General features: G+C 47.9%; 1 protein-coding gene across 1 annotated transcript in view; it reads right to left on the bottom strand.

Annotated features, from left to right (window-relative positions):
* Nucleotides 1-12,657, bottom strand: part of FLT1 (fms-related tyrosine kinase 1) — a 92,471-nt gene that overhangs the window by 4,813 nt on the left and 75,001 nt on the right. Inside the window, exons 18-28 of the mRNA XM_010151778.1 lie at nucleotides 10,561-10,674; nucleotides 9,744-9,832; nucleotides 7,828-7,987; nucleotides 7,311-7,408; nucleotides 6,641-6,763; nucleotides 5,443-5,554; nucleotides 3,731-3,830; nucleotides 2,275-2,380; nucleotides 1,678-1,808; nucleotides 1,272-1,356; nucleotides 375-466 (exon numbers count right to left, since the gene is read on the bottom strand). Coding sequence (XP_010150080.1) covers nucleotides 375-466; nucleotides 1,272-1,356; nucleotides 1,678-1,808; nucleotides 2,275-2,380; nucleotides 3,731-3,830; nucleotides 5,443-5,554; nucleotides 6,641-6,763; nucleotides 7,311-7,408; nucleotides 7,828-7,987; nucleotides 9,744-9,832; nucleotides 10,561-10,674 — 1,210 coding nt within the window. The remainder of the gene's footprint in view (nucleotides 1-374; nucleotides 467-1,271; nucleotides 1,357-1,677; nucleotides 1,809-2,274; nucleotides 2,381-3,730; nucleotides 3,831-5,442; nucleotides 5,555-6,640; nucleotides 6,764-7,310; nucleotides 7,409-7,827; nucleotides 7,988-9,743; nucleotides 9,833-10,560; nucleotides 10,675-12,657) is intronic.

The following is a 12,657-nucleotide window of genomic DNA, read 5'->3' as shown; positions in this document are numbered from 1 at the left end:
CACACGTTCCTCCTCCCTCCCTGCCAAGGGCTCGTTTCCTACAGTCACCCACCTCTGCCTGGGCTTAGTGCCCTCTGGCACTCGCCTGCCCAGCCTGGCACAATCTGCGGGTCAGGTTGATCTGTGCACTGCTCATAAATCATATTGGCAACATGCATCAAAGGAGCTCAGGGTTATTTGTTTCCTCGAAGGAATAGGAAGGGTTAGGTGCGGGAGCTGATTGATTGCCAACTGGGCAGGACACACATCAGCAAGAGTGTTTGCAGGGGCTGGGGACACCTCAGCTACCTTTGTTAGGCTTGATGTAGCACAAGGACCTTGAATCCTCCTTTGCACTCTCAAACGTGAAGGAGAAGGGAACATAAAATACAGACCCAAAGAGCGTCCGTTTCTGCTTGCTGCCTGTCCATGTGAAGCGTTTCAGTTCCTCTGGAGCCAGCACCATCCCACTGTCTGCTTGATAATCCTTGAAGAAAAAACAAAGGCAGAACCCTATTAGGTGATAACTGTAGAAAGTTACTTTTACAATGGGCTTGATTACTCTTCAGTCTGATTTTCAGCATCAGTTTGGTCGTTTATACTCAGCTCTAGGTGACAGATTCTCCGTGCTGCTGCTGGTGCCGCAGTGCCCAGGTGTTTAATGGTGCTTTTCCAAATTTGTTTTGGGGTGCAGCAAACACATGCAAATAATACAGATCCAGAGTGTTAAAAGAAAGGTGTCTACATGCGAGGTGAGGTCCTGGCCAGCCACTAGTTCAGCCTTGAGAGCATCGCCGTGCCTTTCCCACTTCCCACCGCTTAATGCGGACCACTGGGTCACTAAACACTTCCCCCAACCTTGCACCCTTGCCCACAGCACCAGGACAGTATGTGTGCCCCGTTAGTAGACAGCTTGTCCACCGGATAACAGGACTTGTTCATACCAGGGACCACTACTATTCAGATGAAAACACAAATCCAAGGTGCTTATAAGTGGCTCTCCCACACCAGTGGGCTCAGATGGGCCTCTCGGCCGTATCTTGCAGGCCTTTCTGACAGCACCATTTATTATCAGGGAAGGAGTGTTTGCAGACCACGGCATGGTCAGCAAGGATCTGCTGTCCCCAGTTTGTAGGACAGTGGGATAACGCTGTGCTGCAAGCACAGCTAATCTCACACCTTGTATCAGTAGAGCTGACAAAGCAGTAAAACTCCTTGATCGTCTTTGTATAAACCTGTCACAGAAATAAAAAGAAATAAATGGCGTAGCATTTGGCCCAGGAGTCACTTACATTAAAAACAAGCGTTTCCTTGATGGGAAGCTCTTCAAATGTCTTCATGCGCTCGGGTGGTTTTATTTTGAAGGTGTTTATGTATCTGTTCGAACAAGAAGAGCAGGATGGTTTTTGGTGAGAGCCTGTAAGCAGGAAGCGCTGGGTGTTTCTCTGTTCCTTTAAGCAGTTGCCTAACAGTCATCGAGGTAGTTTATGCAAAAGGGGCTTGTTAACCAGCCCCCACCCAACCCTTATCCCTAGCCCTGGGATGCCCCGTTGGGTCGCCCCAGCCCAACGGGATCCTGACTCGGTGGCTGGTGGGACACTCAGGCCACGGGGGGTGTCTCTGGGTGTTTTCCCCCACCCAGGTCCGAACCAGGCAATACCCAACACACAAACCCAGTCTTAATTCTGCTTCTCTCACCTGACGTTTTCAGTGCTTCCACAACCCGAGCTTGTAACAGAAAAATTTTCATTGCACAAAGGGTCAGATGCAGGGGGGAACCCACTTTCCGTTGCAAATACAGTATTGAGAGGTATGTAGTCCTTGCCTTCCTAAACGCACACAAGAAATCAGGGCATTATTATTCTGTGGCCAGTTGTCCCAGCCTTGATGACAGCAACACGGTCACGTTTGTTCAGCCTGGAGAAGAGAAGGCTCCGGGGAGACCTTATTGCACTTTCCAGTACCTGAAGGGGCTACAAGGAAGCTGGGGGGGACTTTTTACAAGGGTCTGTAGTGACAGGACAAGGAGTAATGGGTTTAAATTGAAAGTGGGGAGGTTTAGATTGGTCATCAGGAAGAAGTTCTTCCCAGAGAGGGTGGTGAGGCACTGGAACAGGTTGCCCAGAGAAGCTGTGGGTGCCCCATCCCTGGAAGTGTTCAAGGCCAGGCTGGACGAGGCTTTGAGCAACCTGGTCTAGTGGAAGATGTCCCTGCCCATGGCAGGGGGGTTGGTACTAGATGGTCTTTAAGGTCCCTTCCAACCCAAACCATTCTGTGATTCTATGACATTAGTACCTGCTGGACATTTGCTTGCAGCAGGTCGCCCAGCTTTTTCACCAGCTCGGAGAACCTTGGTCTCTCGTTGGGATTGCTTCGCCAGCAGTCCAGCATGATTTGGTAGCTGTGAGACCAAAGCAAAAAGAGCACATGGTGGGGTTCCAGCCCAGTTTGATCCAAGGCAGCCCAGTCTCTGCCAGCTTGTCACCAATAAACTCCCAAGCCCACCTGACTTTACAAAGATGCTCTCCAACACCAACCAGGCCTCTCACTAAAAGTAAGAGTAAACTTTTCACAAAAAAAGGAAAAAAATCTTCCTGCGAGACACGAAGAAGACCACATGGAAAGAGTAATTTAGCCAGCTAGTCAGACTTTCTGGTTTTATTCCTAATTAAACGTTAAACCTTTGTATTAAACATCTATTAACTGGCAATGTTTAAGTTAAGGCATCCTAAGATGACTTATGTGAATGTGTCACTTCCTCGTATTGGTCGAGTCGAGCTTTCCTTCCTGCAATAAAATACGTGGAAGAGAAAAAAAAAAGTTCTTATCTATGGTCGCTAGGATAATAAAATTAGCCAATGGGTAATACTCCCAGATAGGCATGGCTGGCTCGCATCCTTTGTCTTCCTGCAGAACTATTTTTTGGTTAAGTGTTGCTATTTAGAGTCATTATGATTCAAAAAGGCACCGAAGACACCTACACGTACTTGATTTTGCCTCCAGAGGTAAAACACCCTGGATATGTTCATGTTCCTGAATTATTTGTGCCTCGGGTTGTGTGTTCAGCATGCTGCAGGTGACTCCCTGGGCAGGGTATTCCGTCCCGCTCCCGGGGCAGAGGAGCTGCAAAATCAGGGTCTCACTTGGACCCCACCAGGCCTCCAAAAAGGTGTTGGCCATGCAGCAGCAGCTGGAGGCTGTACCTGAAGCCAGGGGACTAGGAAGTGACAGCCGACGTGGCAGTGGAGGGGCTCAGGCAAACCCCACAGGCGGCACAGACTGGGAGGCTGCGGGTCCCCATCGCCTTCCTCTGCCATCAGACACCGTCTCCAGGAAAGGGTGGGCCCTCATCGGCCAAGTGTTTGCAAGGAAGCCTCCGATGTCGCTTCCTAAGTCAATGCGATGTTAATAATGTCACATTCCTCCGGCACTTATCTGTGTGCACGTTGGTAAACCAGGGAAGGAACAAATGACCTTCCTCCTCCAGGCTGCCTGGTCATCTCCCCTCGGAGCCCAGTCGCGGCGGTGCCCTGGGCGCGGGTCCCCATCCTTCCTCCCCCTCTCCTAACCCACAGGAGGACAAGGGGGCTAAGGTGGGGAGGGGCTGCAAGAAGATGCCGGTGGCAGCACGACGATGCAAGGCGGCATTGGGTTGTTTTTCCCTGTGTTGGCACAGGGTGCTTTGTGAGTCACCTGCAAGGCAGCCCGGGAGGGCAGCAGTACGCAAGGCAAGTAGAGAAGGGCATCTTACATCTCCTCGGTCGCCTGCTCCGGGGCTCGCATCCTCGTGCCTTCCTTTAGCCTGCTGCAGAAATCTTCGTCTATTTGGACTCCGGGGTAAGGAGAGGCACCTGAGGACAACATTGGGAGAACAGGGTCACACATCTTCTGTGACCTAGCCTTGGCCCCACGCGTCCCCCCTCAGAACGCTCGGGGTGTGCAGCACCCACCAGCTGCCGCAGGCAGGCAACTGCTGCTGACGGCGCTCCAAGTCCCAGTCCTTGGGGTGGGGCAGGAGCAAACCTGGCGCTATTGGTGGGGCTTACCTGGCTTTAATGCAAAAAAAAACAAACACAAAAACCAAACCATGAATTTGACTTGAAAAGAATCCCTCAAGAACACTCAAGTCTGATCTCTCTATGGTTTGGACCGCCACAAATTCTAGTAAGCAGAGCATTAACAAAGCCCAAATGCTCAAAACCACCTTGAAAATACTAAAATCATGGTTTTAAATCAGATCAGGGTTTATTGGCATTATTTCTCTAGTTTCTGTGGTTTTAAGATGCATCAGATGGTCTTTTTTCTTCCTGTATATGAGAAAACATCAGGAAAAGGGAAAACGAAAGAAAAAACCTAAAACACCTCTCTCAGAGTCAGACAGTCGCCAGGTTCAAGGAGCTGGGGCTTTAAGGAAAGAAAAAAAAAAGCAGGTATTATGAGGCTGACCATAAAATCCCAAGAGTTGGCAGGCTGACCAACAACATGTATTTAAACTAATAAATGATTGATTGTCCTGAGAATTGTATAGTATTGTTTCCTCTGCTGTTCGCCTCTTTTGTCCGCCTCTACGGTGAACCCAATTAAGATTCTTCTATTCTGACAGTCATTGTTGTTCCCGCTCAGTGTACATTTTTATATCCTGCCTTTTCCACGTGAAAGAAAGCGGGGTGGGGGGGAACTTCTCTGGGTTTTAATTTTGGATTGCATGCTCTAGTTCATCCTGCGGCATCTGTGCAGATGCTTGGTCGCCTGCTGTGTCCAGCAGCCCATTTGTGGGGGGCTGGTGCTGGGTCCCTCCTGGGTCTGAGGCTGGAAATTGGGGTGACGGGCTGAGGCGTGCTAAGACCTCTGTGTGTCTTCAGTTCCCTTGCGCCCACAGGAGAAAGAAGTAAGAAGCTTTTGAGGGGGCACCCAGCCCATGGTGTCTTGAATGCTATCGGTGGCACAAGGAGGCGATGCCTCGGTCCCTGGCAGCTGCTAACCCAGGCCCACAGCTCCCTGTTATCCCACAACTCCGTGTTATTCCACAGGCCTCCACATTGGACAAAAACACCTAAAAACTTGCCAGATTTGCCGAGTTTGCTCCATCAGTCAGATAAAGCATCTCAACAGCTCCGGCCATGCTTCCCTGCATCTCTACCAAGGGTTTCTACAGGGAAAAGCAGGAAGCTTAGGTTTTGTCCACAGCAGGAAGAGAGGGTAAAGTCCTAGGATAGCTGTGCTATCCATTAAGGCTTTCAGCCTAGCAAGTCAGCTTTCAGTGCCTTTACAAGCACCAGAATTTCCAGTTCAGTGGGGCATGATACACACAGTTCTCCCCCCTACCCCACACCCCACCTCTGCCTGATTTAGGTCTTTCCTTATTAAAGGCCTGGCAAAAGCATGTTGAAGGTAATGGATGTTTTTCCCCAGCCTGAAGTCCCCGCCACCGAGTCGAGCTCCCGGGGTGCAGAGTTAACATACCTAAGGAAAATATCTCCCACAGCAAGACCCCATAGGACCACACGTCGCTTTTTGTATTGTAGATTTTATCAAATATGGATTCTGGAGCCATCCACTTGAGAGGAAGTCGAGCCTGGAGTAAAAGGGACAAACCTGACTATTATTTTCAAAGCCTAAAAGAATTTAATCGTAGATAAATCAAGTATATATTGTTATGTAAATAATTACCATTGAAATGGGAACCTGTGGGATTTCCTTACAGGCAGTCAAGATAAACCCACACTCATTCAGACACTTTACTTAACAAATTCTCTGAGCAAAAGGCTGTTTTTAAAATATGTGTGACACAAAACGCCAGAGACTGGAGACCTGTGAGCAGAGTGTCCCAGCCTTTTCTCTATGGGGATGCAGAAGAACAGAGGACTCAGCATCCTAGATACAGGGAAGAAGACCCTATGTCCAAGTGCAAATCATTCCGCGATGGTGTCAGGGGAATTTTCAGAGCCTGAATTGTAGGCGTGTGTCAGCAACCCTTGAAACCTTCTAATTGCAGCCCGTTAGCGCTTCCTGAGTGGTACCCAGGTTAGGCAAATAACACTTCACACTAATATGTAGTGCTGCAAATATTGAAAGGTGCTTACAGATGAGGGAATAGCTGGCAGGTGGGTGAGACCTCCAGAAGGAGACTCCCTGCGTGACCCCAATGCCCATGCCAAATTCCCACGGCATCAGTGGGTGCAGTCGGAGTTTTCTGACCTTATTGCCTGTTATTTACACCAGAAGCAAAATAAAAAGTGTAGGCGTTGGAGGCGGTGAGTGCAGCTTGGCTGCTGGAGGCACCACGAGCCGTGCTTGGCTCTGCCGTGGGTGCACTGGGGGACACGCACCTTGTTTCGGAGAGACTGGCTTCCTCGAAGGAAGTTTACTGATAAGTGGGTTATGCTGCAGAGCCAGCCAAGAAGTAAAAGTCTAAAACTACACCTAATCTACTAGCAGGGCAGAGCTGTGGAACAGTTAGCGTGTCCAAGCCTTATGCTCGGGGATAGGAACGCTTTCCAGATCTACGGTGCATCTGGATAGCTCATCTTCACATAAAACCCGTGATAGCTTTCAAGCTCTTTTAAGTTCAGGAAATGTGAATGTCTACAGGACATTTTGGTGGACAGTTTGAAATGATACGTTAAAAATATTTGGGTAAATAAACAGCATCTTGACTTACATCTCCTTTTCTCACATAATCAGGATTCTTATAAATATCCCTTGCGAGGCCAAAATCACAGATCTTCACGACATTGTTCTCAGATAAAAGGATGTTTCTGGCTGCCAGGTCACGATGAATGCACTATAATAAAACAGTTTCACAATCAAACTGCGTTTCCTTAATCCTGCCCACAAATTTCCTGACTGTCTCCCATATCCTTTTTAAAATGATTATTATTATTTGAGAGATCGATTTAATATTTTCTGTAGGGAAGTTGACTGTAGTTTACATGAAGTTACTGTAAAAAGTGGCAGTTCTTTAAAAACAAAAAAATAAATTATTCCCAAGTCCAGAAAGTGATAAATTTTTAAACCCCTTGACATTTGCAGGGAAAACGCTGATTCATTTGGAGCTACCTACCTAATATATGTTGAAATGAAGAAAAATAGCCCACCACACCCAAAAGATCTTCCCTAAATGAATGAGCTTGACCCACTGCCTTCAGCCATGATCCTGTGTTTATAGACTATGGAGACTTGGATAAACATGCCATTATATTTTTAACGCCAAGAGGAAAACGGCTCTTCCTTTGGGAGCTCTCCCAAGGAAGGTGTCACTAAAACGTAGATGTGATTTTGCCTCTGAATCCTGCCCTTCTGCAGGGAAGCACCCCCAGTGCAAAACTCACCTTTCTGGAGGAGAGGAACTCCATCCCTCTGGCCACCTGAAAGCTGTAAGAGATCAGGTCCTCCATAGTGAGGGGCAACTTGTAGAGCTCATCAGCATCTGTAAAGGTGGAAAACACGGATTTTTACAAAGATCGCTCACAAGGCAGTTATTTCCCCCCTGCTCTTACTGACCCTATTACTCCCATAAATTCAGTCTTCGTAGAAGAGTATTTGAAGGTCATCCCACTGTCACTGGAAACAAAAATAATGCTTGCTTTATACCCTGTGCTTTGGACGCTGCTGCGTTTTCCCCAAAGATAAGGAGCAGTCAGAAGAAACAATCACACATTTTCCTGTCAGATTTAGTAACCCTGGAAATAATCTTTTTTTAAATCTTCTACCCTCTGGACATGACCCTGTGAGTGTCTCCCACGGATGTTTATTAGGGTGATAAATGAGGAAAAAAATTTCAGGGATGCACAGTATGTTGTAAAAATATCACAGACCGTGTCGGGAAAGGAAGGAATTAATACCTACCCTCCTCGTCCTCCTCCACATCACTCAGACTTTTATCTTCCTGGAACCCAGAGCTCGCGAAGCTCTCGCTGCTGGTGACACTGGCCAGCCTTTGTTTTTTGCCTTCCACCAGCTCAATATCCTTTTTTTCATTTATTGGCTCTGCTTGGAGAGAGGAGTCCTTCAAACAAACACAGGAGAAGAGGTGCTACATCAGAGGGGGTGGGAGAGGAACCGAGTCAGACTTCTGTCGCCTTTCCGCCTGGAGAAAATACTGGTCTGCGGCTCGTGCAGTCACGTCTCCCACGGGCGTGGGTGTCCAGTGCCACCGTGGCAGGGCTGCACTCCACCCAGGTTGCCATCCCCAGAGGGCAGAAACATGGTGGCTTGGGAGCACCAGCATACGATTCGGTGGCAAGCTCGGTGGTGGGCTACCTCTGATGTGGTGAGGATTTGCAGGGCTCATGGGTAGACACATCCGCTGGGCTGTGGCTCATCTCAGTCTGAATTGAGATGTCTGAAGGGGCCTATTTCTCTCCAGTTGCCAGAGAAGGAGCATGGTGGGATGAATTGAGAAGGATGTGCCCACAATGCGGGTGTCCCAGCCCCCTCAGAGTGTCAGCTTTTTGTCCCAGGCTGCTTAAGGCACCTGCCCCTATGTCCCCGCGCAGTGCTTGGCATGGGGCTGTAAGCCCTTCCGACAAGGAGCAAAGGCAGTTGATCTTTGAAATACAGCTGCTTTTGGAAGCGACTACCTCTCTTCCCCAGTGCCTTTACCCAATGCTTTCATGTTATTGTCAATGACTATTTAATGGTACATATGCAACACTGTTTGGGAATTGCTTTCCTCAAGAGCAGCCTAGCCGTCTGTACATGCTCTTCCCCCCTCTCCTCTTTCCTCTTGCCCTGTGACCATATCTCTGTCCTGCACATGCTGGAGCAAAGCTGGGCTCCCTCCCGGGCACCCTTCCCAGGGGTGCCGGAGCGCTGAATCCGGGCAGGCTCCTCATGGGAGGTGGTGTGAGACAGTCCCCCCACGGTGGACCCCACATGACTGTTCTCCCTGCTAAGCCTCCTGTGCCAACAACCTCACTTTGGAGGAGGTGGCTGTTGTGTTTCGTGCAGAGTCCCACATGGATGGCCTTGGGAACTGAGAATCAGCCAAAGCCTTTTGGAGGAGTAGGTCCTCTCAAAGGTGCCTTCCTGCAGAGCCCTCCCAAAATAATCCTGAGATACTGCTGAGCTTTTGGCACAGCTGAGCCGGGGTTTTGAGGACTGCCGTTCTGGGTCCAGGCTCCTAAATCCCACTTCAGACCCCCTAATCCTTTGGGTGATTTTGCTGAAAGCGTACAAGCAGGGTAGTTGGCACATTAGGGTTCGGGTTTGTAATAAGAAACATGCTGTGGGTTTGACTCAGAGGGCTATGGGATGTAAGGGCAAGACCCTAATCTCTTTTCCTCTTGATAGCCCTTCTCCTCGCACAATAAGGAGATTACTTGCAAATCTCTGAACATTAGGGTGTCTTGGAACATGAGCTTTAAATGGCATTATCTTGGTTGCGTTCCCGGCAGTACTGAAATCAGTGGGCAAAACCGCTTCCTTCCGCTTGGCTGACACCAGCCTCTGAAGTGACCCCAAGCTTACCAGGAATGGGTTCGTCAGCAGCGGGGCGAGAGCATGTGGGGACACTTTGGATAGGATTCACTTCCTCTCGCTGTAGATGGCTCCATCCGAATTACTCAGAGCAGCCTCTTTGCACAGTCGGGGGAGCACATCCCACTCCAAACGTTCAGACAGGTCAGGGGAACTGCACCTCAAAGCAGTTTCTTTCCTTTGGTAGAAGACAGCCTAAGGACACGAGCTCAGAGGCTGACATCTGTGATACCAACATTTATGTTAGGTAAGATGAATCCTGCCAGAGGCATCTTTCTCCTCACCTTGTTGGGGCAGAAAAAATTCCTCTTGCTCTTCAGGTAGTTTGATAAATTCCCGTACTTGCAGTATTCAACAATCACCATCAGAGGCCCTGGGCAGAAGGACAGTGCATTTTGAGCAGCATAAAGCAATACAAGGGGTCAACAGTTCTGAGAAGAGCAGTCTTTCATGCCCGTAATTATAACTGGAGTCCAGATCTACTAGCAATATGTCCTAATGAAGCAGAAGGCTGCCTGAAGGACACTGAACATGTCGACAAAACAACACTGTTTCTGGAAATTAGGGAAGGACCTCCCTTTTGCAAGCTGGGCCATGAACCTGGCTTCTGAGGAACCCTCTGTTCCCTTTTTGGGTGGGAGTCCCACAGTCCACACACACTTGTTGAACTAAAATAGGTGACACATCTAAACCAAACGATCACTCATACTGGCACTTTGATTTTCTCAGTGGGGTATCGTGAAGGATTTTACAAAGGTTGCCTGGTGGTTCATTGCTCGGGGACAACAGCTGATATCCCTTGCCCCCAGCCTTTCCAGGTCACATTTAACTTGAGCGTGAGCAATGAAGTGAGAGAGATCAAGTGGCATGGTCTTAAATTCACACTTCTCATGTTAATGCTCAGAGTTTAAATAAGTAGAGAAAATGTTTAATCATTTCATTAAATGACTAAAAATATCTTTTCCTCTTTTTTCCACCAACCACAGGATGAGCTTAAATATTTCAAGTTAATAACTTGACCTCTGGATGAAAAACAACATGGCCAGCTGTTACTGGGAGGTGACCTAAACCTATTTTTCGGTGCAGTGCTGATTTTTTTACCTCCATTTTTCGTGCAAGCTCCCAACAAATTCACAATATTGAGGTGATGACCAATGTGGATCAGGATTTTCAGTTCAGTCATCAGTGCTTTGTACTCGCTTGCTGTGGCCCCTTCTGTAAATGCAAAATAAAGTCAACGTGAAATGGCAAAGAACTGGTCCTGCTGAGCTTTACCACTTCCCATTACTTTCCATTGAAATAACCTCCATTACTGGATGTACTTCATGTGTTGATGTTCCTTGTCTATCCCTCCCTGCTCAGCATCCTCTTACTCACAATAAAACCCATAAAAAAGAGTTAGGCACTCAGCTTCCTCCCAGTAGACTGTTATATTTAGAACAGGGAGAAATTTTTTTCACATGAATACATTTGCCGTTTCAGCCAAAAAATGAAAGAACAAATAAAAAGGGATTTCAAGACTGTAATTAACTCTATCTAGAGTAGGTTTGAGCTGACCTGACTTCAGCTGCCTAAGTAGTAGCCTTATCAACTTATCAACATCTCTGGGAGTCTGTGGCAAGAGCAAAGCACTTCCAGGGGCTGATGCAGCCATCAGCTTTAGCCATCTGTGTAGCGAAGAGATGAAACTCCCTTTGGTGATGATTGTTTGGTTCTGTTCATTACAGAGGAAACCTGGAATATTAAGATAGACTGGGGATGTGAACTTTAAATGGTTTAAGTTAAGTGACCACATCTCTCCCTTACTGCTTATGATAAATAGTATTACTAATAGTAATAGGAATGATATAAGAAATCCCATAACTAAACCCCAAAAAACCTATTTAGTGTTGAGTGAAACTTTTCTTTCCCTCCAAACAGTTTTTTTCTGCAGAATTTTGTTTCAGTAAGAAAACAAGAAAAAACTTATTGCTTTATGTAGACCCAAAAGGATGTTTCCAATTTGGTGACACCAAGAGTAAAACCAGTCCTGTGCAAAGAACCTAGAGCTAGATCTTAAAGGGCTTGGTTTCAACACCTGAATGGAAACAGATTTTCTTTGTGGACCCCCCCAAAACTCATCATCTTCCCAGTGATCCACTATTCATCCATATAGATGGTGACACTTTTACCTCCACTTCGTGGGAATTCTGTGGGGACAAAGCCCATGGACGACTGCAAAGTTCCTGGATAATCTAGTGAGGACACAAGGAATAGGCCATATCTCCCCTTCCTTCTTTTAAGTGCCCACAGTGAAGATGTCTACAGAGAATCTAATCACCCCAGGCTCTCCTCATAGTCGGAGCTAAACAAGCGTTCAGCTCACCTTATGCAGGAATCTGCCTTAGGATGGGATGAAATGTTGATTCTCACCACTGGCAATTAAGGGAATCTGAGTAACTAAGAGATACAAGCATATACCCTGCGCATGCACACATGAATCGCACCATGAAGACTGCTTGTAGCTGCCTTCTGCTCCCATCTATTCCAGGAGCAACCCCTGCTGCCGTGATGGTGCTGGCTGGCACAATAAGCCTGCTGATGTGCGTAAAGAAATGCTGAATCCGGCAGACTGCTCTGCCAGCACATATGTCTGCATGTTGGCAAACAGCTCAAGTGACAGGCCATCCACTGGAACCAGTGACAGATGGCTGCTGGCCCACTGCTGCAGAAGATCTGGAGAGGGACCAAAGATTCAGTTTCCTCCCATTTTCCAGACACGCTTGCTACAGGGTAGTTGTGCATATTTCTAGTACCTGAAGGACCCTACAAGGAAGCTGGGGGGGACTTTTTACAAGGGCCTGTAGTGACAGGACAAGGGGTAACGGGTTTAAATTGAAAGTGGGGAGGTTTAGATTGGATATCAGGAAGAAGTTCTTCCCAGAGAGACTGGGACAGGTTGCCCAGAGAAGCTGTGGATGCCCCATCCCTGGAAGTGTTCAAGGCCAGGCTGGATGAGGCTTTGAGCAACCTGGTCTAGTGGAAGGTGTCCCTGCCCATGGCAGGGGGGTTGGAACTAGATGGTCTTTAAGGTCCCTTCCAACCCAAACCATTCTGCGATTCAGTGTTGGCCAACAGGCTGTTTCTGTGTTCTGGAACAAGAGAGAGGAGAAAGGTTTGCAACCCTCTCATCTGCAAATTCCCTGCTTGGGGGTGATC

The sequence above is a fragment of the Eurypyga helias genome, unplaced genomic scaffold (assembly GCF_000690775.1).
Source record: "Eurypyga helias isolate BGI_N326 unplaced genomic scaffold, ASM69077v1 scaffold9615, whole genome shotgun sequence".
Classification (NCBI taxonomy): domain Eukaryota; kingdom Metazoa; phylum Chordata; class Aves; order Eurypygiformes; family Eurypygidae; genus Eurypyga; species Eurypyga helias.
This window is presented reverse-complemented; position numbering and strand designations above follow the sequence as displayed.